The 27,577-nt window shown below is 41.6% G+C and overlaps 1 protein-coding gene across 12 annotated transcripts; it reads left to right on the forward strand.

Moving 5' to 3' along the window:
• Positions 1–1,905: 1,905 nt before the first annotated feature.
• ZNF559 (zinc finger protein 559) lies at positions 1,906–26,837 on the forward strand. 12 transcript variants are annotated; one of them, XM_025368344.1, is made up of 8 exons: positions 1,906–2,553; positions 2,852–2,936; positions 15,477–15,575; positions 20,628–20,849; positions 21,419–21,507; positions 22,116–22,242; positions 24,097–24,179; positions 24,697–26,837. In XM_025368344.1, exons 4-8 carry the CDS (start codon positions 20,822–20,824, stop codon positions 26,062–26,064), a joined length of 1,695 nt encoding a protein of 564 aa, XP_025224129.1. In that variant the 5' UTR covers positions 1,906–2,553; positions 2,852–2,936; positions 15,477–15,575; positions 20,628–20,821; the 3' UTR covers positions 26,065–26,837. The 12 variants fall into 12 exon arrangements, with proteins under 12 accessions (XP_025224129.1, XP_025224139.1, XP_025224135.1 ...); XM_025368354.1 differs by lacking the exon at positions 20,628–20,849 and adding an exon at positions 2,554–2,557 and having other exon boundaries at positions 1,906–2,375; positions 2,849–2,936; positions 24,619–26,837; XM_025368350.1 differs by lacking the exon at positions 15,477–15,575 and adding an exon at positions 2,554–2,557 and having other exon boundaries at positions 1,906–2,375; positions 2,849–2,936; positions 24,619–26,837.
• The last annotated feature ends 740 nt before the right edge of the window (positions 26,838–27,577 follow it).

Consider the following 27,577-nt stretch of genomic DNA (forward strand, 5'->3'; position numbering starts at 1 on the left):
TGCTGGCTATCCCTTATCTGGATGGAGGATTTGGCCCCTGGCTAAATAAAGGCTGAGATGAATTGGCCTGCAGACAGCCAGAGGCTGGAGCAGATTGGTGCCCCACACAGATGAAGGGGGTAGGCCCTGCTTGGCCCACGGCCACTCCAAGGCACTTCCCCTTTCCATGTGAGACGTGGTGGAAGGAGGAGGATCGTAGTGTTAGAAATGCTTGTTCCCTGGTGCCGTAAATAAATAGCACTTGAACATAATTTAATTACTTCAGCAAGGCCATTTTTTTACTTTCTGCAGAAAGGGTACACTTGCCAGCAGTTTTGCCACGAGAGTACACTGAACAAAGGAGACAGGGTCATTTATAACCTGACACGTCCATCCTACTGCTGTGTCCAGTTTCCATTGGCTGGAACAGGACCTCACATTCTGTGTTTGTCCTGATTGGCTAGCAACTTAGGACTTTTTAAAAGGGGCAAAGGCAGAGGAGAACAAAGGAAGGAGGAAGTAACTTGTGGAATGTTGAGAAAGGTAAAAACACCTTCAGATAAGGAAGAGGAACAGGCTATGACCTAATGCTTGCTTGGACCAGTATAAGCATGCCAGGGCAAATATTTAGGCTAAATTGTGGGAGCTAAGAACATAAAGTACATTGATTTCTTTCTTTTTTTTTTTTTTTTTGAGACGGAGTCTGGCTCTGTCGCCCAGGCTGGAGTGCAGTGGCCGGATCTCAGCTCACTGCAACCTCCGCCTCCCGGGTTTACGCCATTCTCCTGCCTCAGCCTCCGGAGTAGCTGGGACTACAGGCGCCCGCCACGTCGCCCGGCTAGTTTTTTGTATTTTTTTTAGTAGAGATGGGGTTTCACTGTGTTAGCCAGGATGGTCTCGATCTCCTGACCTCGTGATCCGCCCATCTCGGCCTCCCAAAGTGCTGGGATTACAGGCTTGAGCCACCGCGCCCGGCCCATTGATTTCTTTATTACGGCTAGCAGATATTTAAGAATGTTAGCACAGGTCTTTCAGTAAATTTTGCTTCTAAGAGAAGTTACTATTTATTCCTAATTAGATGGGCAGGAAAGTCTTTAAAGAGAACCTCTACCTTACTTTTTACAGTAGAGAGAGTAGCCTTTGATCGTGGGAAGATGGGGTTTTTCCTTTTGGTTTAGCTCCAGAGAGTTCGTGTTAATTGGCCTTAGGTTCCCTGCCCCCAGCCCCAGGTGTTTTTTCTTTAATTTTAGGAAATTATTGCGAATTGGCCTTAGATTCCCTGACCCCAGATCTTGGTGTTTTGTCTTTTAGGAAGTCCGCATGAATCTTATCTATGCTCTTATCTACGTGCTAATTTTTGTGGGTTTTTTTTTTTTTTTTGGCTTTTTTATAGGGATAGGGTTTTGCCATGTTGCCCAGGATGATCTCGAACTCCTGAGCTCAAGTGATCTGCCTGCCTCAGCCTCCCAATGTGCTGGTATCACTGGTGTAAGCCATCAGGCCCAGACTCTATGTGCTAATTTTTGAACCAATTCCAAGTAATAGGAGCTTCCAGTCTCTGGGTGTGAAATGACCAAAAATCAAGTCCTTGCGGGGCAGAATAGTGTCTGGAGGCAGGGAACCTAAGGCTGTTTCATGCCGACGTCCTAGAACTAAATTGAAAGGAAAACCCTAATTTTCCTCGCCTAAGTAACAAAAGGACCAGAGACTACTCCCTTTGACCTTTTCCGCTGGCAGATAGGAAATTGGCGGTCTGCAACAAATCAGACTGATGGCCCGATGAGTCTTCGTTTGCAGAGAAGTGTAACTTTGTAACTTCACCCTAGCCTTTGATTGGTTGCTTTTTGCAACCAATCAGATGTTTGCACAGGAGTGTGACCTTTGTAACTTCACTTCAGCCTCTGGTTGGCTGCTTTCTGCAACCAATCAGACTGCGGGCAAACTTCATTTACAGGAGGTGAGCATGAAGTGGCCAATGGTAAACTTCTAAGAGGTATTTGGACTCATGAAGATTCTGCACCATCAGGGCCCTTGAGCTGCTGCTTGGCCAGTTCCCACACCGTGGAGTATGCTTTCGTTTTCAACAAATCCCTGCTTTTGTACTTTTGTTGCTTCGTTCTTTCTTTGCTTTGCTGGGCGTTTTGTCTAATTCTTTGTTCAAAACGCCAATAACCTGGACAGCTTGCAGTCAAGACCCTCTACCGGTGACACTTGCCCTCTTCCGGGAGTTAAACAGCATTTCCTCTCTGCTCTGGGTTGGAAAAAGCCGCAGCCGCTTGTGGGCAGGGAACCCGAGGCCCCGCCCCCACGTGGTCCTAGCCTCTGCGCGTGCGCAGCCTGTCTGCGTGTGCGCATGCACATAACGGCCGCCATCTTAACCGTGCGCTCACTCGGGCGTGTAAGTCTTGGTTTCTCGGCGGCTTCTGGTCTTGTCCCGGTGCGGCCACGCGGGAGTAGGTGGGTCGAAAGGGGAGATGCCCAGTGAAATGGAGCCTCTCCCGTGCACAGTCGGGCAGTTCGAGCGTCCTATGGGCGCTCCCAAGTCGCGGCCCCTCCTCTGAAAACCACAGTCAGGTCTGTCCTCAGGGGTCGAAGCGGCTGCATTGGGGCCTCCGCCCTGGAGGAGGCGGGGGTTGGGGGGGCGCACGGCGTTTTCATTCACCTTGTTCCCATCTGCAGAAGCCTCATAGGGCCGGGCGCGGCGGCTTACGCCTGTCATCCCAGCGCTTTGGGAGGCTGAGGTAGGAGGTTTACTTGAGGCTAGTTCAAGACCAGGCAGGGCAACATAGGGAGAGCTCCCCCCCGCCCCGAAATCTAATAGTGGGGGGGAAAAAAAGCCTCCACATCCAGCGTTGTGCCTTTTCTCCAGAAGGAAGAGCATCTGTGCCTTCCTGTTCACGGTGACTTTCGCTTGGCGTCCTCCTGGCCTCACCAGCCTGGCAATTCTGTCGTGTCCGGTGAGCACTTCATGCACTTGTTCTGGCTGTAGGTGTCGGGTCTTGAAGTTTTAAGTTGTATCGAGGTGGAAAGAAACCTTTTCAGGTTGTTCAGGAGCACTTGGATCTGATACCATCGAATGTATGAGTGGGTAGATGAATGCACATAAATGTGCTATTTACCATCCAGGAAAAACGCAGGACTGCTCAACTGTGGTTCCAGACTATCACCTGGATCTCGCCCTAGCGCCCTGTAGATTCCCCCAGAGCCTCAAAACAGGAGGGCGTCCCTAGGAACATGATGCGGGCTGATTCACTAGCACGAGTGATTGAATTGATAATGAATGCGGAGATAACTTTCGGCAGGTGGGTTTTCTCCCAGCTATTCATTTATAAGTCTTATCAAGGGCGGGGCCAGGTGGCTCACACCTGTAATCCCAGCGTTTTGGGAGGCTGAGGCTGAAGGATCACTTGAGCCCAGGAATTTGATGCTAACTTAGAAAAAATAGGGCAAACCCCTGTCTCTACTAAAAATTAAAAAAATTAGCTGGGCATGGTGGTGTGTGTCTGTGGTCACACCTACTTTGGAGGCTGAGGTGGGAGGATCACTTGAGCCTGGGAGGTCGAGGTTGCTGTGAGCTGTGATTGTGTCACTGCACTCCAACTTGGGCGACAGGGTGAGACCCTGTCTCCAAAAAAACAAAACAAAACAAAACAAATACCGATCTAGAGAAAATCTGTAGCTCAAGTAAAACAAATGTCTTTAGGCCGGGCGAATCCCAGCACGTTGGGAGGCTGAGGCTGGCAGATCACGAGGTCAGGAGTTCAAGACCAGCCTGACCAACATGAAACCCCGTCTCTATTCAAAGTACAAAAAATTAGCCAGGTGTGGGCGCCTGTAATCCCAGCTACTCAGGGGCCTGAGGTACGAGAATCGCTTGAACCAGGGAGGCAGTGGTTGCAGTGAGCCGAGATTGCGCCATTGCACTCCAGCCCGGGCGACAGTGCGAGACTCCGTCTCAAAATAAATAAATAAATAAAATAAAACTCAAATGTCTTTAACCCTTAACCTACATTCACTAGTTGTTAAGATTTGTTTCATTTTTTTCTGTATATACTTTATGATGAGCCATTTAAATTGGATGTGAATGAACTTTCCCCTTTAATCTTAAGCATGTATCTCTTATATACCTCCTAAAAGTGAAGACAAGCTTAAAATAAGACTACATTGTCCATCCTCACCCCCAAATCAAATCACATTTCCCCAGCTGTCCAGAAGTCACCATTATCGTTGCCAGGTTGTTTGCATGTTTTTAGATCTGTTAAATCTGTTTTTGACTAGAATATTCACCTGATTTTTTTTTTTTTTTTTTTTTTTTTGAGACGAAGTCTCCATCTGTCCCAGGCTGGAGTGCAGTGGTGTGATCTCAGCTCACTGCAACTCCTGCCTCAGCCTCCCAAGTAGCTGAGATTACAGGCGTGTGCCACCATGCCCAACTAATTGTTTTTAGTAGAGACAGGATTTCACTATGTTGGCCAGGGTGGTCTCGAACGCCTGACCTCGTGATCTGCTGGCCTCAGCCTCCCAAAGTACTGCGTAAAACACCGTGCCCCACCATTCACCTGAAATTTTAAAAATAACATTTTGATCTTTGAAGATTTCTGGAGGATTATATTGTAAAATGCTGACGTTCTCATGCAATGAGGTTTTCCTGTGATTTTACTTGATTTACCTATGTCCTGTATTTCCTGTGAAGTGGATGTTGGGGTTAGAGCGGTACTATCTAACACAAATATAATGTAAGGCACAGATGTAATTTTTAAAAATTTTAGTAGCCAAATTAGAAAATATTAAATGTATGTGTGAAATCATCTTTAAAATACTAAAAATGTAGCATATCCAGTTATCAATATGAGTTAATGAAATTAATGACTAATGTAGTCAATATAAAACTGAGACATTTCACGCTTCTTTTGTACTAAGTCTTTGGAATCCAGCACGTATTTTACACTTACAGCTAGTTTTCATTGGAAATTCTTGATCTGTATTTAGAGTTTATAAAATTTACTGTTGAAAAAGTAGATTAACAAACCCAGGTTGTTCCAAACATACTTAAAAGTTTTCCAGTAACAATTTTATTTTTAAAGTTGAATTAAAAGTAAATAAATTTAAGAATTCATTTCCTCAGTTGCACTAGCCACATGGGGCTAGTGGCTATTGAGTTAGACTGGCCAGATCCAAGGCTTCCATTTTCTAGGCAATGTACATGGCTTCATATTATATCCTATCAGTAGTCACATAATACAGGTTTGTTAGTGATGCTAAGCATTTGGTCAAGGTACTCATCTCTGTATAGTCACGTTTTTCTTAAAGTAATCTATAAGTGAGACTTTGGCCACAGGGGAATAATCTGTTCCCCAACAGCCTTTCACCCAGTGCTTTTGTTTATTTTTGTTTTGTTGTTGTTGTTTTTTGGTTTTTTGTTTTTTTTGTTTTTTGATGGAGTCTTGCTCTGCTGCCCAGGCTGGAGTACAGTGGCGTGATCTCGGCTCACTGCGACCTTTGCCTCCCTGGTTCAAGTGTTTCTCCTGTCTCAGCCTTCCGAGTAGCTGGGATTACAGAAGCACGTCACCACACCCGGCTAATTTTTGTAATTTTAATAGAGATGGGGTTTCACCATATTGGTCAGGCTGGTCTGGAACTCTTGACCTCAGGTAATCCTCCTGCCTTGGCCTCCCAAAGTGCTGAGATTACAGGCGTGAGCTACCGCGCCTGGCCTCACCCAGTAGTTTTGACATCACTTGTTTATCTTCTGAACCTGTTGTTACATTGAGAGTTACAATTTTTTTTCTGAGTTCTGTCATTCTTCCTCCATTCTTTAGCTGACAGTCTTAGGTGAAGAGAAGCTTTCTTTCACCACTTTCACTGCCCTCTGTACTTTTTTTCTTTTTTTGGAATGTCACAACTTATTCTAGTTTTTTTTTTTTCATTCTCTGTATTATAATCAATTCCTGTCATTTGTATTGATGCTCAAACTGTCCTGAGTTTGACCAATGGTAATCTTTTAAATTTAACTCTGTGTCTTGTGACACAGCTCTACTGAGTGCAATATTGGATCCCAGTTCACTTTGTATTTTCCTCTTACAGACCTGGAATCAAAGATTGCTCTAAAAAGTCATGTTCCTTTTAGACACTAAGGTCTGTGTGATAGGCCCTCTGCTTCTGAGGTATAGTTGTGTCTAGGCCTTATGGTGGACATCTAGAATATGTATTTTCTTACGTCGTACATTTATACTCATATTCCCATTACAGACTTACTGTTATGAGGATGTTTTTCCTTATGTTTGTATTTGTTATTTCTTATAATAAAGACCTTGACTCCTAATGACACTCATACATTATTTGTTTTAGCAACATTACCAGATGACTAATATTACTACCAACTGTTACTTTATTTAGTATTGAGTTTCTTTGTATTTCTTTTTGTCCTTACTAAGGATATAAAGTTCTGAGTTCTGTGCTCAAACATTTGCTTGAACTCAGTTTTTTCTCTGTGTGGTTATCAATTTGACATACTGTTAAGGCTTGTTTCTCTTTACACTTTAAGATTTGCTTTTTGAATTAACCTTTTTTTTTTTTTTTTTTTTGAGACGGAGCTTTTGCTCCTATTGTCCAGACTGGAGTGTGGTGGCGCAATCTTGGCTCACTGCAACTTCCACCTCCTGGGTTCAAGCGATTCTCCTGCTTCAGCCTCCTGAGTAGCTGGGATTACAGGCGCCCGCCACCACGCCTGGCTAATTTTTGTATTTTAGTAGAGATGAACTTTCACCAAGTTAGCCAGGCTGGTCTCAACTCCTAACATCAGGTGATCCACCTGCCTCGGCCTCCCAAAGTGCTGGGATTACAGGCGTGAGCCACCGCGCCCGGCCTAAATGCAGAAGCATTTGATAGTCTGAGCGCAAAGTAGGGCTGTATAAAACGGGTCAGTATCGTATCTGGATGCAAACAACCCAGGGTCACATTTCCTTGGAAACCGTAAATTTGAGTAGATGTGGAATGTTGTGTCAGAAATCTTTTATTTGAAACTCAGCACCTGGGTTGTAAATTGTCACTTCTTGGTATCAAAAAATTACATAAACCCTTCAGGTGAAAGTGGGATATTTCAGTCTTTCTGATATTTCTTACTGATACAGTTTCAAACAGCAAATTTCTAATAACTGATTTTAGAGAACAAAGTTTCACAGTGCGTAGAAATGCAACAGTAACTCAAAGAAAAAAGTCATTAAAACTGCCTTGTTCCTTTTGTGGTAACCGTACAGCTGTTTTTTTTGTTTTTTGGGTTTGGGGTTTTAAGTTTTAAACTTTCTTTTTTTAGTCCTGTGCTTACCCAATACAGCTTTTTAAACATCATAGTTATTATTCCTCTTTCATAAATGGAATGGCCTTGAGTGTATGTGGAGTCATATTTTAAAATTTTTTTATATTTATATACAATATGATTGATTTTTGTATTTAGTTTGAGAGTCGTTGTTTTTCACATTTAATGTGTTTTCTTCCACTTTTTCCCCACTGTAAAGTTAATATCTTACTCTGTGATTAAAAAGTTTCTAATAGGGAGATACTTCAAGACTAGGCAAGGATTCTGTTTTCATCTTACTATATGCCCACTAATTTTAGTATCCATTGATAATTATTACTTGTAATACTTACTATTGTGCCGTTTTTCCAAATTGTGAATTTCTGTTCCAGTCATATCTTCTGTATTTATTGGAATTCTGCAAAAAACAACTTTTCTTTCTCCTCCCTTTATTAAATTATTTCACATCAGTATAGGCCAGTGGCTGTTACCACTATTTTTTATTTTCTTGCTCAGAATGTCCCAGATTTGGTTATTGGGAACTCCTTTAAGTTGATTTCTGCATTGTTTTTGACATGTTCCCATCCTTTTTGGAGAATTTATTTACCTTCTGGCAGTGTTCAGGCTCATCTTGTACTTTCCTTGCCCCAGACCTGGAATTGATCTCTGGGGAACTCTGGTTCCTTTTATTGGAGAATGAAATTCATAAACCAAGATCTGGGCATTAGGTGTGCTTTTTTCTTCTGGATACATCTGGGAAATGTGTGTGTCTGTACACACACCAAAACATTTATATCTGTCTATATGTATTTGTATATATTCCTAAAGCCATGACGTATTTAGTAGGTATTGGGGTTTCAGTTTTGCGAGATGAAAAGGGCTCTGGAGGTTGATGGTGGCGGTGATTGTACAAACATATGTACTTAATGCTACTGAACTATACACTTGAAAATGGTTAAGATGTTAAATATTCTATGTATTTTACCACAATAAAGAAAAAAATTTACCAAAAAAACCATGGTATCATATCCAAAGCTCAGTTTTTATTCTATTTCTGAAGAATATGTCATTGGAATATTGATAGGAATTGCATGGAATCTGTTGATCACTTTGGGTGCTGTGCACATTTTAATATTCTTCCTATACATGAACACTGGGTATCTTTTTGTTTATCTGTATCTTTTTCAGTTTCTTTCATCAGTGTTTATAGTTTTCAGATCTTTTACCTCCTTAGGTAAAATTTATTCCTAAATATTTTTAATGGTCTTTTAATGGAATTCTTTTCTTTTCTTTTCTTTTTTTTTTTTTGAGACGGAGTCTCGCTGTGTCGCCCAGGCTGGGGTGCAGTGGTGCGATCTCGGCTCACTGCAAGCTCCGCCTCCCGGGTTCACGCCATTCTCCTGCCTCAGCCTCCGAGTAGCTGGAACTACAGGCGCCCGCCACCACGCCCGGCTAGTTTTTTTTTTTTTTAGTAGAGACGGGGTTTCACCATGTTAGCCAGGATGGTCTCGATCTCCTGACCTCGTGATCCACCCGTCTCGGCCTCCCAAAGTGCTGGGATTACAGGCTTGAGCCACCGCGCCTGGCCAGAGGAATTCTTTTCTTACTTTCTTTTTTGGATAGTTTATGTATAGAAACACAACTGATTTTTGTATGGTTTTTTTTGAGATGGAGCCTTGCTCTGTGGCCAGGCTGGAGTGCAGTGGTGCAATCTCGGCTCACCGCAACCTCCACCTCCTGGGTTCAAGTGACGCTCCTGCCTCAGCCTCCCGAGTAGCTGGGATTACAGGCACATGCCACCATGCCCAGCTAATTTTTGTATTTTTAGTAGAGATGGGGTTTCACCATGTTGGCCAAGATGGTCTCGAACTCCTGACCTCGTGTTCCTCCCGCCTTGGCCTCCCAAAGTGCTGGGATTACAGGCATGAGCCATCACGCCTAGCCTGTATGTTGATTTTGTATCCTGCAACAAAAAGTAAATTTGCTTACTTGTTCTAACAGTTTTTGGTGGAGTTTTTGGGTTTTCTGTATATAAGATCATGTCATCCGCAAACAGTTTATTTTACTTCTTCCTTCTAATTTGGATGCCTTTTATTTCTCTCTCTGTTTTGCTTAATTGCTCTGTCCAGGTTTTCTGGTACTGGGTTGAACATAAGTAGTTAGATTGGGCACCCTTGTCTTGTTCCTGCTCTTAAAGGAAAGGTTTTAGCTTCCTACTATTGAATATGATGTTAGCTGTGGGCTTGTCATATGGCCTTTATTATGTTGAGGTACATTTCTTCTGTACACAAATTTGAGAGTTTTTTTTTTTTTTTTTTTTTGAAACAGGAGTCTCGCTCTGTCTCCTGGGCTGGTGTACAGTAGTAGCATGATCTCTGCTCACCACAGCCCCACCTCCCAGGTTCACATGATTCTTGTGCCTCAGCCTCCAAGTAGCTGGGATTACAGATGCACACCACCATGGCCAGCTACTTTTTGTATTTTTAGTAGAAACGGGGTTTCACCATATTGCCCAGACTGGTCTCAAACTCCTGATCTCAAATGATCTACCCGCCTTGGCCTCCCTAAGTGCTAGGTTTACAGGCATGAACCACTGTGCCTGGCCTGTTGAAGGTCTTTATCATGAAAAGATGTTTTATTTTGTCAAGGCTTTGTCTGCGTTTATTGAGATGATTATAAGAACTCTGTCCTACATTCCGTTAATGTGGTGTATCACATTGCTTAATTTGTATTATTTTGAACCATCCTTGAACCCCAGGAATAAACCCTACATGAGGTTAACATGTGGTTGAATTCAGTTTGCTTCTATTTTGTTGAGATTTTTTGTGTGTTTGTTTTGTTTTTGAGACTGGGTCTAACTCTGTCTCCCAAGCTGGAATGCAGGGGCACAATCATGGTTCACTGCAGCCTTGTCCTCCTGGGGTCAAGCAGTCCTCCTACCTCAGCCTCCCAAGTAGCTGGGACCACAGGCGTGTGCCATCACACCCGGCTTTTTGTAGAAATGGGGTATCACTATGTTCCTCATGCTGGTCTCAAACTCCTGGGCTCAAACAATCCTCCCACCTCAGCCTCCCAAAATGCTGGGATTACAGGCATGATCCATTGCACCTGGCCTTGTTGAGGATTTTTGCATCTATATTCCACAAGGATATTGACCTATAGTTTTCTTGAAGGCTTCCTGTCTGGCTTTGGTATCAGGGTATTGGTGGCCTTATAAAATGAGTCTGCAAGTCTTCCTTCCTCAGCGTTTTGGAAGAATTTAAGGAGTATTGGCATTCATTCTTCTTTCTTTTGAGACAGAGTTTTGCTCTTTCGCCTGGGCTGGAGTGCAGTGGCATGATCTCGCCTCACTGCAACCTCTGCCTCCTGAGTTCAAGTGATTCTCCTGCCTCAGCCTCCTGAGTAGCTGGGATTACAGTCGCCCACCCCCCACCCCACCCGGCTAATTTTTGTATTTTTGGTAGAGATGGGGTTTCACCATGTTGACCAGGCTGGTCTCTAACCCCTGACCTTAAGTGATCCACCGGCCTCAGCCTTCCGAAGTGCTGGGATTACAGGCGTGAGCCACCACGCTCGGCCCATTAATTCTTTAAATATTTGGTAGAATTCACCAGTAAAGCCATTTGGTCCTGTTAATGCAGGGTGGTTGTTTACTGATTTAATTTCCTTACTTGTTTTTGGTTGTCCAGGTTTTTTATTTCCTCATGATTCAGTCTTGACAGATTGTATGTTTCTAGGAATTTGTTTGTTTCTTCTAGGTTATCCAATTCATTGGCATATAAGTGTTCATGGTAGTCTCTTCTGGTTCTGTTTTTCCGAGGCATCCATTTTAATGTCCCTTTCTTTAAGATTATAATCTTACTTGAGTTTTCCTTCTCTTTTTCTTAATTACTATAGGTAAAGATTTCTCCATTTATTTAATTTGTTTTAAAAAAAAAAGAGCTCTCAGTTTTGTTGATCTCTTGTTTCTAGTATCTATTTCATTGATTTATTTTTGTTCTAATCTCTATTATTTCCTTCCTTCTAACTTTGGGCTTAGTTCTTTTTCTAATTCCTTGAGGCATAAATTAGGTTGTTTATTTGATACCTTTTTTTTTTTCTAATATGAGTATGTATTGCTGTAAAGGTTTGTCTTAGAACTTCTTTTAACTGCATCCCGTAAGTTTTGGTATGTCAAGTTTCTATTTTTGTTTGTCTCAAGATAATTATTAGTTTTCTATTTTAGTGTTTTCCTTGACCCTTGGTTGTTCAAGAGTATATTGGTTAATTTCCACCTATTTCTGAATTTTCCAGTTTTTAGCCTGTTACTGATTTCTAGCTTCATACCATTATTTTCAGAAAAGATGGTTTTTATGATTTCAGTCTTATTAAATTTGTTAACTTTGTCGCCCAACATTTTATCATCCTGGAGAATATTCCAGGATAATACTCTCCTGTGTGCTGGAGAAGAATGTATTTTGTACTGCTGTTGGATGAAATGTTCTGTTTCTACATCCATTTCATCTATATTGTTTTTCAAGATCACTATTTTCTTACTAATATTTTGTCTGGATGATCTAGTCATTGTCGAAAGTGGAATATTGAAGTCTCCTACTATTATCATATTGCTTTTTCTTCTTTCAGATCCGTTAATATTTGCTTTATGTATTATGAGCTCCCTAAATATATTGGTGTATATATAATTAAAACTTTTATATCCTTTTGATAAATCGGTCCCTTTATTATTATATAAGGACCTTTGTCTCTTGTGACAGTTTTTGTCTTAAAGTCTATTTTGTGTGATGTAAGGATAGGGGCTCCTGCTGTCCTTTGGTTATCATTTGCATGGAATATCTTTTTCTAACCCTTGACATTTAGTCTGTGCCCATTAAAATTAAAATGAGTATCTTGTAGCCAGGAGATAGTTGGATCTCGTTTAGTTTGTTTTGAGACAGAGTCTTGCTCTGTCACCGAGGCTGGAGTGCAGTGGCGTGATCTCAGCCTACTGCATCCTCCGCCTCCCGGGTTCAAGCAATTCTTCTGCCTCAGCCTCCTGAGTAGCTGGGACTGCAGGTGTGTGCCACCATGCCTGGCTAATTTTTATGTTTTAGTAGAAACAGGGTTTCACCATATTGGCCAGGCTGGTCTCGAACTCCTGACCTCATCATCTGCCCGTCTCAGCTTCCCAAAGTGCTGGGATTATAGGCATGAGCTGCCACGCCCCACCTGTTTGTTTTAACCATATTCTGCCATTCTGTGTCTTTTCATTGGGGAATTTAATCCATTTAAAGTAATTGTTGATAGATGATGACTTGTTATTACCATTTAGTTCATTGTTTTCTGGCTGTTTTGTAGTTCTTTTATTCCTGTCTTCTCTTGCAGTCTTTGCGATTGATGACTTTTTGAATATACCATTTTATTGTCCCCTGGTTTGCAAGATTTCGGCTGAGAAATCAATGGGTAATATTATGGAGATTCCTTTGTATGTAGTGAGTCATTTTTCTCTTGCTACTTTCAAAATTCTCTTTGTCTTTGACTTTTGACAAGTTGACTGTAATGTCTCTCAGTTTAGATCTCTTTCAGTTGAACCTTTTTGGGGGCTTTGGGATTCATGAATATGGGTGCCTCTGTCTCCCCAGATTTGGAAGATTTATAGCTATTCTTTTTTTTTTTTTTTTTTTTTTTTGAGACTGAGTCTGGCTCTGTCGCCCAGGCTGGAGTGCGGTGGCCGGATCTCAGCTCACTGCAAGCTCCGCCTCCCGGGTTCACGCCATTCTCCTGCCTCAGCCTCCTGAGTAGCTGGGACCACAGGCGCCCGCCACTTCGCCCGGCTAGTTTTTTGTATTTTTTAGTAGAGACGGGGTTTCACCGTGTTAGCCAGGATGGTCTCGATCTCCTGACCTCGTGATCCGCCCGTCTCGGCCTCCCAAAGTGCTGGGATTACAGGCTTGAGCCACTGCGCCCGGCCTATAGCTATTCTTTAAATAGGCTTTCTACTCGTTTCTGTCTCTGCTCCCTCTGTAACTTCTTTAATGCTTATATTCACTTGGCAGGGTTCCACAGGTTCTTTAGGCTTTCTTCACTCTTTTTCATTGTTTTTTCTTTTTGTTCCTCTGACTATAATCTACTTTTTATTTTGTTGATTCTTCTGCTTGATGATGTCTGCTCTTGGACCCCTCTAGTTAATATTTCAGTTCAGTTATTGTACTCTTCAGCTCCAGTATTTCTCTTTTGTTCTTTATCATTTCAATCTCTGGGTTGAATTTCTCACTTCATTCATCTGTTATTTTACTGACCTCATATAGTTATGTATCTCTGCTGTAATTTAACTCACTGATCTGTAAGATGATTATTATGACTTCCTTCTCAGGTGATTCACAGGTCTCCATTTCTTTTGGGTTGGCTACTGAATATTTGTTTTCTTCCTTTGTGTCATGGTTTCTTCTTGATTCTTCATGCTATTTGTAGGTTTGCTTTGCTGTCTGTGAATTGAAGTAGTAGGTATTTCTCTCAGTCTTTATGAGTTAGTCTTGACTGGGAAAGACCTTCATCCATTAGCTGTGCTCCATATGAGACAAGATCAGGACTGACCCCTACAGGAGTGTACCATAAGGTTGGTGACAAGTACATCTTCTCTTCTCTCTCTCTCTCCACAGAAAAGCGTCTCAGTCATACAGAGCAGATGTAAGAGGATGTCTGCCTCATTGCTTTCTCAGATGATCAGCACCTCAGTATGAGACAAGATGGCTACTAGCTCCTTGGAAAACTCTGAGAGGTCAGGAGGTCAAGTAGCCAGTCTCACTTCTTCCCATGAAGAAATAATCAGTCAGGGCAACTGAGCTGAGCTGGTTTGGGGGAAGGGCTGATGAGGATAAGTTGAAAATTGTTCTTACCCATATAAATGCAGCTGCTCTCAGTTTGTGCTCCTCTGGGGTTGCTTGCAATTATTAGTTTGATTATGGATTTATCTTCAAGGTATTTCAGTTCCAGTATTGTTGTTACATGTTTCCATGAGTAAACAGAGAGGTAGGGCTTCCTACTCTGCCATTTTACTGACATTCTCTGTGATATATTACTTATTGAATCTTAAAATACAAATAAGGTAGCTCTGAATTGCTAATTCAGACCCCTGTGGAAAACAGATTTATTAACTGAGTTGTTTTTGTGTGATTCTTTTATATTTAGGCTTAGATTATATGTTCAAAATACTGTTTTCCAAATTCACATAGATGAATTATTTTTATCTTTCAATATGGTTTTGTTATTCATTTGTAATACAGTTAAAAGCAACCATTTTTGTCACCTTAAAGTGTAATGTTAGCTTTGGCGTTTTTGTAGATGCCCTTTATTAGGCTGAAAATTTTTCTTGGCCTTATTGAACTTCATTAAAAACAATCATGGTTAAAGAATTTTGTCAGATACCTTTTCTGCATCTCATGAGATCATCTGATTTTCTGGCCTGCCAATATGTTGCATTAAATTGATTTACATTTGAATATCTCACATTTCTGGGATATGTTCTAACTTGATGTATTATCTCTTCATATATAGAGGTATACATATGTATGTGTGTGTATATATATATATATCACTGTATTCATTTTGCTAAAATTTTATTAAGGGTTTGTATTAACTCTGCTCTCCAACCAGCCTGTGATAGCTGAGGGCCCAGAGTGCCTTAAATGGATTTACCTTCACCCCTTTGCCCTGCCACTTGCCTTTGGGGATGGCTGCCTTGGTCATCAGGGAGGCTACATGCACCTCAGTGATCCTGCCTTATCCCAGCCTTTAATATACTATGGTCTGGTATTAGGTGAAGACTTGTGAGAGTCTGTGGATGGATTCATCACTGTGATTTCTGTAACTGAGATGTCTCAGAATTCTAATGTGGTCTATCAGCCACACTCTGCTGTCAAATTTTGGTAAGATTTAATGATGATTTCTTTATACCTTTGTGTGTGGCAGATTCCTTCTCTCAGCACTCATTCAAGATTGAGAAAAATCATGAGTATATTCTTTCTTAGCAAAGCTTATTATTTAGGTGTATCTGCATTCTTGGCTCTCTGATGTATTTTTAAAAGGTATGATTTTATAGCTATGTGGCTTGCGTTTTAAGAGAGAAGGATCAACCCTTGGAAGTTTTACATTCTAATATGAATGTATGAGAACATTTATTTTGGTTTTTGTTTTGTTGTGTTTTTGAGACGAGGTCTCTGTTGCCCAGGCAGGAGTACAGTGGCAAGATCACGGTTCACTGCAGCGTTGACCTCCCAAGGCTCAGGTCTTCCTCCCACCTCAGTCCCCTGAGTAGCTTGGACTATAGGTGAGTGCTACCACACCTGGCAAATATTTTTATAGGTGAGTGCTACCACACCTGGCAAATATTTTTATTTTTTGTAGAGACAGGATTTCACCATGTGTTGCCTAGGCTGGGCTCAAGCAATTGATCTTCCTCAGCATCCCAGAGTGCTAGGATGAGCCACCATGCCCAGCCAGAAAATTTTAAAAATAGATATTTGTAGAGTTATACATCCAGGAGGATTTTTAGAAATGGGATTTCTAAGTCAAAGGGTAAGTGCGTATATAATTTAACTATATGCTGCCAAATTCCCTGGTGTGTTTTTTTTTTTTTAATGAAGTTAAAAATAATTCCAAAGGAAGCTAGGCATAGTGGCTCACACATGTAATCCCAGCCGTTGGGGAGGCCAAGGCAGGAGAATCACTTGTGTCCAACGTGAGCAAGATAGCAAGACTCCATCTCTGCAGAAAACTAAAGAATTCGCTGGACATGGTGGCACCTGCTGCTTGTCCTAGCTACTTGGGAGGCTGAGGTAGGATTCCTTGAGCCCTGCAGGTCAGGGCTGCAGTGAGCCAAGATTGTGCTACTGCACTTCAGTCTGGGCAACAGAACAGGGCCCTGTCCCTTACCCCAACCCAAAAACAAGCCTGAGAATAAGAGGAGATAATTCCTACTTAGGTAACTCACCAAAAAAAGGCTTATATCCAAAATATATTAAGAACGCTCTTACACATTAATTCCAAAAATTCAAACAATCCAATAGAAAAATCAGTAAAGAGGCTTGAGCAGGCTCTTCACAAAACTGACTGTGCTATGGATAATAAACATGAAAAATTGAAGTTTTTATCCTCATTAATTATCAGGCAAATGGAAATTAAATCTGCTACTACACATGCATCAGAATGGCTAAATCCAAAAAGAGTTACAATTCCAAATGTTGAAGAGAATTTAAAGAAACTAGAGTTGGCCGGGCGCGGTGGCTCAAGCCTGTAATCCCAGCACTTTGGGAGGCCGAGATGGGCGGATCACGAGGTCAGGAGATCGAGACCATCCTGGCTAACACGGTGAAACCCCGTCTCTACTAAAAATACAAAAAACTAGCCGGGCGAGGTGGCAGGCGCCTGTAGTCCCAGCTACTCGGGAGGCTGAGGCAGGAGAATGGCGTGAACCCGGGAGGCGGAGCTTGCAGTGAGCTGAGATCCGGCCACTGTACTCCAGCCTGGGCGGCAGAGCAAGACTCCGTCTCAAAAAAAAAAAAAAAAAAAAGAAACTAGAGTTTGCATATACTTTTAGTGTGTAAAGTAGAAATATGTTTTGAAAAACAATTTGGCATTGCATTCCAAATTTGAACTTAAGGATATATCCTTAAATACAACCATATAACATCATCATTTGAAGTAGCTCAGAATTAAATAGCTCTAATGGCTGTCTACAAGAATACATGAATAAACCAAGCTATAATGGTTAAGTATCAGAAATATTTGGGACCAGAAGTGATTTGGATTTCAGAAGTGATTTGGATTTCAGATTTCTTCAGATTTTGCAATATTTGCATTATACTTCAGAAATGTAAAATGTTCCAGTGAGCATTTCCTTTGAGTGTCATGTCTGTGCTCAAAAAGGTTTTTTTGGAGCATTTTGGATTTCAGATTTTCAGATTAGAGATACTCGTTTTATGGAGTGCTTTTAGGTAAAAGGAAAAGAACTACAGCTATGTGCAACAGTATGGATGACTCTCATAAACATAATGTTGAATCAAAAAAGCTAGACATAAACGAATAAATGATTTCATTATAAAGTTTAAAAACAGACAAAATTAATCTATACTGTTAGAAGTGAGAATAGTGCTACCATTTGAGAAGAGGGGCAATGATTTAGATGTGTCATGTACATCAAGGTGTAGAAATTAATGATGCATTATACCTTTGTAATTCTACACTTTTGTGAATATATATTTCAATTAAGTGTTTAAAAAATTCACGTGTCATTTCCAAGTGTTTGAAAGAGATTAGCAAAATGAATATAAAGAAAACATAACGCTAAAAGCAACATTTAATGCGAAAAAAAGTAAAACTGATCAGTAAACTCAAGTGATAGGTTTTTTAGAAGTATAAAATTGGCTGGTCATGGCCAGTCGTGGTGACTCACGCCTGTAATCCCAGCACTTTGGGAGGCCAAGGCAGGTGGATCACGAGGTCAGGAGATCGAGACCATCCTGGCTAACACAGTGAAACCCCATCTCTACTAAAAATACAAAACAAATTAGCCAGGTGTGGTGGCGGGCGCCTGTAGTTCCAGCTACTCAGGAGGCTGAGGCAGGAAAATGGTGTGAATCCGGGAGGCAGAGCTTGCAGTGAGCCAAGGTGGCACCACTGCACTCCAGCCTGGGCGACAGAACATGACTCTGTCTCAAAAACAAACAAACAAAAAATTGGTTGGTCATGTGGCTAGCACCTGTAATCCAGCACGTTGGGAGGTCAAAGGCGGGAGGATCGCTTGAGCCCAGGAGTTCAAGATCAGTCTTCCCAACATTGTGAGGAACCCTCTTCTCCATTCCAGCCCTACCACCACTCTCTACCAAAAAAATTTTTTTTAATTGGCCAGGTGTGGTGGGGGCTTGTGCCTGAAGTCCTAGCTACTCAGAAAGCTGAGGCAGGAAGATTGCTTGAGCCCAGGAGTTCAAGGCTGCTGTGAGCTTGATCCTACTATTACACTCCAGCCTTGGGGACAGAGTGAAGCTCCGTCTCTCCCATACCCCCAGAAAAGTATAAAATAGACAAACTTTTGCATAATGTGTGATTCAGCATTTCATCCACCCCATACATTTTCTTTTTTCTTTTTCTTCTTCTTTGTTGAGACAAGGTCTGGCTCTATCGCCCAGACTGGTGTGCAGTGGCATGATCTCGGCTCACTGCAACCTTTGCCTCCCAGGCTCAAGCCACCTTCCCACCTCCCAAGTAGCTGGTACTACAGACACGCACCACCACACCTGGCTAATTTTTGTGTTTTTTGTAGAGACGGGGTTTTACCGTGTTGCCCAGGCTGGTCTCAAACTTGTGAGCTCAAGTGATCTGCCTGCTTTGGCCTCCCAGAGTGCTGGGATTACAGGCATGAGCCACACCCCATACATTTTCTACCCTCTGCTAGGACCTATGAATATTAAAAGAAAAACTTTAGATAAATGTAATAGTTAAGCATTAAAGGATTCATGAATCGGGCAGCACTCAAAACCAGAAGAGGTTTAGGGGCTCTGCTGTAGCAGCATGCCCATGCCCAACTGGGTTTTATAGACTGAATATGGAAGCAAAGTAAAGAAATTACTTAATTGGCTACAGCTAGGCATTAGCCTTAGCAGTATTCTGAGTTTCTTTTGTGAACCATTAGTATTACTCTATTGCTTTGGATAAAAAGTTGAGTGTCACTTTTTTAGGCAAGCCAGATGTCAGTTTTCAAGTGTCTTATGGTTATTTTCTTCTATTTTCTTGCCCAGAACCAGTTCTGAGTCTGTAAATACACATTTATATGTGTGTGTGGTAGGAGAGGTGGAGGATGATATTACTTATCCATTCGTCTACTTTTTTCCGTAGCACTTGTCACCAATTGATATAATACATATTTATGGCTGGGCACGGTGGCTCACGCTTATAATCCCAGCACTTTGGGAGGCCAAGGCGGGCGGATCACCTGAGGTCAGGAGTTCGAGACCAGCCTGACTAACATGGGGAAACCCTGTCTCTACTAAAAATAGAAAATTAGCTGGGCGTGGTGGCACATGCCTGTAATCCCAGCTACTCGGGAGGCTGAGGCAGGAGAATTGCTTGAACCTGGCAGGGCGGAGGTTGCAGTGAGCTAAGATTGCCCCACTGAACTCCAGCCTGGGCAACAAGAGCGAAACTCCATCTCAAAAAAAAAACAAAAATACTTGTTTATGTGTTTATTATCTGCTTAGCACTTTAGAATGTGAGATACCTAAGGTCTAGGACATTTTTTGTATAGTTGACTATCCTAAGTGTCTAGTATATTACCTCACGAAGATAAGGTCCTTCATAAATATTTGCAGAGTGAATGAAAGCATAAGCCAGAGATAAGGACTTGAAGGGAAGCCACCTGGCCTACATGACTTTGCCAGCTGGAGGAGCTAAAGATGTCTAAATTCAATAAACCGTTTGTGTTGGGAGTCCTCAAGACCACCACCCTCATGTTCAGTGATAGAAGTACTCACAGGACTCAGAAGCTATTAAACCTACAGTTACGGTTTATTACAATAAAAGGGTACAGATTAGAATCTGCAAAGGGAAAAGATGAATGGAATGAAGTCTGGAAAAAACCAGTCTTCTCTCCCGTGTAGTCACATGGACAGTGCTTAAGTTGCTGACTAGAGAAGCTCACCTGAGCTTTGGTGTCCAGGATTTTTACCAAGGCTTAGTCCCGTAGGCATACAGCACCTGAATGACTTACTTCATACACTTATGCCCAGCCCGTCAACAGTTCAAACTCCTGCGTTATTGCCAGAAGCCTCAGGCATACAAAAACAAGCCTTCAGCATAAATCATATGGTTAGCATACACAATCTGGTCACGCTAATATAGTTTGTCTCAGTAGCTCAACCATACAAAAATACACACTTATCAGGCAAGATATTCCACAGGCTAACAGGTCATCTCTCACAAACTGAGCCAAGTGTCAGTCCTGAAGACAGATCTTTCTCAGGAGAGTGCAGGGTTTGGGCATCCCAGGCCTGTTGAGTTAACCTTTCCGCACATCATTTCATGACGATCTCGTGGTCACGTTGGAGAATAAGAAGAACCTCAGGAGTTTAGGTTTGTTAGTCAGTGTAACCTGCATTCTTATCCTGGCTCACACTTCCTGATTGGTGATGTTGGGTCAATTAGTGTCTGAGCTTATTAGGTTTCCTCAGCTAATACGATAGTAACAAAAACTGCTTTGATAATTACATGAACTTATCCTACCACTGTTTCTGGCACATGGGTACCAGGTAAATGGCATTTGTTATTATTTATGTCCACGTGGTTAATACTGTAGTGGCATTCACATGAACAACTTCCTCTTCTGCAGAGAGATGGCTGATGAATGGCGCTTGATGACAGATGAGTAATGCCTGTTGCTTAAAGATGGACGGTATGAGACAAGACTCCCATTACTACTTAATCAAGAGGAATTGAGATTGACCTACCCATAAGTTCAGACAATGTCTCGAAGAGACTTTGGGAACAAGATATTCAGGTACATTTCACTGTTAGACTCACAGGATGCTGGCCATTGATCTTTCCCTTTGTGGTAAGTCCATGTTAATGGTCCTTCGAGACCCTGCTTTAACCAGGCTGTGAACAGCTTGTCTTGTGATTAGGGTTTAGGGTCTAAGTGGCCCTGCTTTTGAGATATCTAGAAGGGGCTAAAGTAGATATGAATATTCTGTGGTCTAAATCCTGGGATTTGGGAAGGAGGGGTAAGTACACAGGCTTTTGAGATATCTAGAAGGTGCTAAAGTAGATATGAATATTCTGTGGTTTAAATCCTGGGATTTGGGGAGGAGGGGTAAGTATGCAGGCTTTTGTGGAAGAGGTTCAGCTTAATCACATGATGAGTTTCATTTTTGGCAAATAAGAAGGAAAATGTTAACTTCTCCAGACTTTTTATTCCTTATAAAATGGAATTGTTAAACTCTCTCTCCTGGTCATCAAAGCCTGAAGCATATTTTCTGGCTTCAGGTGAGACACGCTGCTCAGGCATTTTATTGTAATAATGTATGTGTGTCCGCTTAGTATTAGTATGAGGTGGCTTCTTGGCTTGTGAGTATGGAAGCTATCAGCAGCCTGGATTCTCAAGTTTTATTTCTTCTTCTCAAGATCATCTTTCTCAAGACTTCTTCTGTCTTCATGAGGCAAAATTTGAAGAGGAAAGGATGGTGGCTGGGTGGTTGACAAGTTACTCTCAGGTAAGTAGGAAATTGCTTTTTCTGTAGAAGCATATGCTTCTTATTACCATGTAGATGTGTTTTCTCCTAGTGGAACAGAGCTCCTACAAGCAAAGAGGGTCTGCTTAGGGACCACATCTCTCATCAAACTTCTTTGGACCACAGGCCTCTCACGTGGTTAACAGATTTCACAGGGAAATGATCCTACTATCCCAGTGTTTACTAATTCAGTCTGACTCTCATCCATGCTGATTATATGCTTTCATTTTGCTGTGATAGGTAGAGAATGCGCTTGTGCTTCTCAGAATTTGTGCTGTCACTAGAGCATTTATTTGAGTGTCTGTAATGTACTCAGGATTGTACTAAAACCTGTCGATAGCAAACGATAAGAAGTCATAATCTAGTTGTGCTGAGATATATTCAGTTAGGTGAAAGAGGTGCTCTTCAAGCCATGTGACTAGATGAGATCGCCAGTGAATATGTACAGACAGAGGAGAAGAAAGTGAGGACCGTCAAGTGATAGGGACCAAAGAGTCTTATCAAGGCATGCCAAGACAAGGTCCCTCATTGTCCAGTCAACATAGTGGAGAAGGTACTTGCTTGATGCCAGCATGTGTGTGATGGTTTAGGACTCAGTGACCTTTGAGGATGTGGCTGTGGACTTCACCCAGGAGGAGTGGACTTTGCTGGATCAAACTCAGAGAAACTTATACAGAGATGTGATGCTGGAGAACTACAAGAATCTAGTTGCAGTAGGTAAGGCTGGTACCATTCTTTTCATTTAGTTTTTTTCTGGAACAAATATGTCTTAAGTAACTATATTCTAGGCTCTCTGCTTGTTAATGGGCTGCATTGGTAAAACATTGTTTCCATCTCATAGACCTTACTGCCTAGTGATTTTTCTGATGAAATTGAACATCTATTCATTGTTCTGGCTTTGTTTTCTCCATGGATAAAAGACTTAGAGCTTCTTGAATATGTATACGAGCTTGAGCCTGGGTTGCATGGGAAGAATTGCTAGTCCTTTTGGTGCACAGTGAATGAGAAAAGAGTATTTGCAGTTTAGGTTCACTTGAAAGTTTTTGTCATGAACATTGTGCTGTTTAAGTTATACCTGAGAGGGTTCAGAATGCCCAAACAGCAAAATCTTAGCCCTTAATTCATGGAAGCATTTGTTATCCCTTGCACATTCTTTCTTTTCTTTTTTTTTTTTTTTTTTTTTTTTACAGAGTTTCGCTCTTGTTGCCCAGGCTGGTGCAATGGCACGATCTCATCTCACCACAACCTCCACCTCCCAGGTTCAAGCGATTCTCCTGCCTCAGCCTNTTTTGAGACAGAGTCTCGCTCTGTCGCCCAGGCTGGAGTGCAGTGGCATCTCAGCTCACCGCAAGCTCCGCCTCCCGGGTTCACGCCATTCTCCTGCCTCCGGAATAGCTGGGACTACAGGCGCCCACCACCACTCTCAGCTAATTTTTTTGTGGGTTTTTTTGGTATTTTTAGTAGAGACGGGGTTTCACCGTGTTACCCAGGATGGTCTTGATCTCCTGACCTCATGATCCGCCCGCCTCGGCCTTCCAAAGTGCTGGGATTACAGGCTTGAGCCACTGTGCCCGGCCATCCCTTGCATATTCTAACATCATTCATTTTTCTCCGAGAGCAGGGTACTAGCTATGCAGACATGGTTTGACTTTTCAGGTGAAACAAGAAGAGTTAAAGACAGTGCAGAAAATTCTCCAAGATGAGAGAAAAGACAGATGTGATTATTTGTAAGAAACAGCCCTGATCAGAGGTGCAGTCTGTTTATAAATGTTAAGTAGGAAGGTTTTGAAAGTGTACTTTTTTGGGGAGAATATCAAGGCCAATTGGTTTCTGTGGTTCCTTGGGTACCTTAACTTCTCTTTCTCTTTCACTTTCCATCCGTCTTGGAAACTTTCTTTTGCCCTGACATTAAGATGTGTCTCATTTCTTCTTTAAATTTATGATTTGCATTTAGCTGTGTATCCATTTCCTTTCAACTTTGTTTCCCTGGCTGTACCTCTTTTTTGTTCACTATAAAGTCTCAATGTTTAGAGAACTATTTCTTTTTGTTGTTGTTGTTTTTTAGAGACGGAGTCTCACTCTGTCAGTTCACTGCAACCTCTGCCTCCGAGGTTCAAGCGATTCCCCTGCCTCAGGCTCCTGAGTAGCTGGGACTACAGGTGCGTGCCACCTTGCCTGGCTAATTTTTTTTTTTTTTTTTTGTATTTTAGTAGAGACGTGGTTTCACCATGTTGGCCAGGATGGTCTCAATCTCCTGACCTCGTGATCCGCCTTTCTTGGCCTCCCAAAGTGCTGGGATTACAGGCGTGAGCCACCACGCCCAGCCTAGAGAACCATTTCTTAGTGAATCACCTGCCAGCTTGACCTCAGTACCTTACTGTTGCTAGACTCTTACTACATCCAAGTTTCTCAATTTCTGTTTCCCTTTCTTTAAAAAAAAAAGAAAAAAAAAAAACTGTATTTCAAGCCAGTGTTTGAAACTACAATACACGCTAGTCGTGCATTTTTAATACCCTTTTTAAAATCATTATTTCTCTAAGAACTTAAAATTTTTTTTTCATCTTATTTCAGATTGGGAGAGTCATATTAATACCAAATGGTCAGCACCTCAGCAGAATTTTTTGCAGGGGAAAACATCCGGTGTGGTGGAAATGGTAAGATTCAGAAGGTATAATTTATTGCCTTCCATGTTAGAGGAAGATTGGAAATTCCGTAAAATGGAAAAGCCGCACAGTAACCTTGAGACATTTGAGACTAGTGTTTTTCACCCAAAAATAATCTGTCTCTTGGAGACACTGTGGATCATGAGTTTGACAAACACTCTAAACATCCCTCATAATATATTTGCTTACATATTTCCTTCAACTAAACATTCCCATATAGGTATCTCAGATGTTTTTGATAAATAATTCACTCTTGGGCCACTATCAGCTAAGCTCTATTTAGAAGCCCTGTGAAAGTAAAGAATATAACAGAACTTCCTGCAGTCACTTTGTTTCACTTGAAAGCACTCAGATCTGAACCATGCATTGCAATGAAAATGGCAGGAACAAACAATTTCAATTATACTAACTTATTTTCCGTGCATAACAGAATTCAGAGTAAAAGGGAGAATCTGAATGAAATAAATTTGGAAAACTTGTATGAATCATCATTAATTTTCACCAACAGGAGAGAAACCATTTTGGAGAGGAACTGTTTGACTTTAACCAATGTGAAAAAGCCTTGTGTGAACACTCATGCCTTAAGACTCACAGGAGAACCTACTTTAGAAAGAAAACCTGTGAGCATAATCAGTGTGAAAAAGCCTTCACAAAACCCTCTACTTTACACAAGAAAACTGATATTGGAGAGGAACTTCCTAACTGTAATCAATGTGAAACAGCCTTCAGCCAACATCTACGTCTTGTTTGCAAGAAAACTAGCCAAAATCTACGTCTTGTTTGCAAGAAAACTCACACTCAAGAGAAACCATACAAATGCAGTGACTGTGAAAAAGGCTTACCCTCCTCCTCACACCTCAGAGAATGTGTAAGAATTTATGGTGGAGAGAGACCATATACTCATGAGGAGTATGTCAAAACCTTTTCTGATTCTACAGGCCTTTTTGTACACATGCAAACTCAAGATGGAGAAAAATTCTATGAATGTAAAGCATGTGGGAAAGCCTTCACTCAATCTTCATATCTTACTCAACATTTAAGAACTCATAGTAGAGTGTTACCTATAGAACATAAGAAATTTGGCAAAGCCTTTGCTTATTCCCCAGAACTTGCTAAACATATGAGACTTAGAACTAGAGGGAAACACTATGTTTGTAATGAATGTGGCAAAGAGTTTACTTGTTTCTCAAAACTCAACATTCACATAAGGGTTCACACTGGAGAAAAACCATATGAGTGCAACAAATGTGGGAAGGCCTTCACTGATTCTTCAGGTCTTATAAAACACAGGCGAACTCACACTGGAGAAAAGCCTTATGAATGTAAGGAATGTGGGAAAGCTTTCGCTAACTCTTCACATCTTACTGTACATATGAGAACTCACACTGGTGAGAAGCCTTATCAATGTAAGGAATGTGGAAAAGCCTTTATTAATTCCTCTTGCTTTAAAAGTCACATGCAGACTCACCCTGGTGTAAAACCCTATAACTGTCAACATTGTGGGAAAGCCTTTATTCGATCCTCATTTCTTATTCGACATTTAAGAAGTCACAGTGCGGAAAGGCCTTTTGAATGTGAGGAATGTGGGAAAGCCTTTAGATACTCCTCGCACCTTAGTCAACATAAAAGAACACACACAGGGGAGAAGCCATATAAATGTCAAAAGTGTGGGCGAGCCTTCGCTATCTCATCAGGCCTTACAGTACACATGAGAACTCACACTGGCGAACGGCCCTTTGAATGTCAGGAATGTGGGAAAGCCTTTACTCGGTCCACGTATCTTATTCGACATCTAAGAAGTCACAGTGTGAAGAAACCATATAAGGAATGTGGGCAGACCTTTAGTAATTCCTCATGCCTTACTGAATGTGTGTGAATTGGGGCTGATATTTGGAAAGAATGTGGTAAAGCCACTACTTCCTCACACTTACTGAACATGTACTCATAGTGGCAATGTACACAGTCATAAGGAATGTGGGAAGCCTTCCTTGGTGTCTCAGATCTCAACAATTCCAATAGAAGAGAAGACATGTGAATGTAAGGAATGTGGGAAAGTCTTGGCTCCTTCCATAGGCCGTACTTATTCATGTGTCTCTGCATCCTAGGAAACAAACTGAATGTAGAAAACTATCAGTCGATGCTTACATCTTACTGAGTCTGTTTGAACTCATGCTGGAGAGAAATGCTGTGAATGTGAGGAAGGTGGAAAAGCTTTCATTATTTTCCTCAGGCCTTTTGAGCTTGTGAGCACACTGGATATAAATGCACATCCTCTGGATGTAAGGAATGTGTTGAAACCTTTTGCTCTGCCTTATACCTTAATATTCAACTGTGATCTCACAAGTGTGAAAAATCTTGAATGTAAGATGTGTGGAGATTCTTCTTTGTTTTTAGCTTCCACTTTGGGAACATGTCAGATCACACATTGGGAAGTCCCATGAATGAAAGAGATGTTGGAAAGCCCTTGAACTTAGTCATTAGGAAACATCCACACTGAAGAGGAACTAAACTGTATGGAAGGTCAAAAAAGCTGTATTAATTTAGATGCAAAAAGTCATACTAGAGGAATACCATATCAGAATGCTTTTGGTAAATATACATGTTTTAAAGAGGTATATATTATTAATAAAAATATCTAGCTAGTCTGAAGATCCTGAGTTATCTCGATTGTTCACGGTTACAGATGGAACTTTTAATTGTCTAGGAGTTCCACTCTTTCTTCCATTTGTCAGTACTACACTAGTCTTTAAAACAATTTTAGGCTGGGCACAGTGGTTCATGCCTAAAATCCCAGCATTTTGAAAGGCCAAAGCGAGTGGATCATTTGAGGTCAGGAGTTTGAGACCAGCCTGGCCAAGATGGTGAATCCCCATCTCTACTAAAAATACAAAAATTAGACAGGCATGGTGGTACGTGCCTGTAATCACACCTACTCGAGAGGTTGAGGCAGGAGAATTGCTTGAACCTGGGAGGCAGAAGTTGCAGTGAGCTGAGATCACGCCACTGCACTCCAGCCTGGGCAATGTGGTGAGACTCTGTCTCAAAAAAAGAAAGGAAAAAAAAATTAAAGTATCCTCAAAGGGTTTTTTAATGAAAAACTTAGTTATAAGAATAAGGAATTGAGGAACATTTAGGGGGTATAAGTTTTTACTTACTGCATACGAGAAAATTGGTCCTGGCCAGGCATGGTGGCTCACACCTTAATTCCAGCAATTTGGGAGGCCAAGGCAGAAGGATCACTTGAGCCCAGGAGTTCAGGACCAGCCTGGGCAATATAGTGAAACCTCATCTTGACAAAGAATAAATAAGATTAACTGGGTGTAGTGGTTTGTACCTGTAGTCCCAGCTATTTAGGAGTCTGGGAGGAGAGGATTGGTTGAGCCTGGTCA

The sequence above is a fragment of the Theropithecus gelada genome, chromosome 19 (assembly GCF_003255815.1).
Source record: "Theropithecus gelada isolate Dixy chromosome 19, Tgel_1.0, whole genome shotgun sequence".
In the NCBI taxonomy this organism is placed as follows: Eukaryota; Metazoa; Chordata; class Mammalia; order Primates; family Cercopithecidae; genus Theropithecus; species Theropithecus gelada.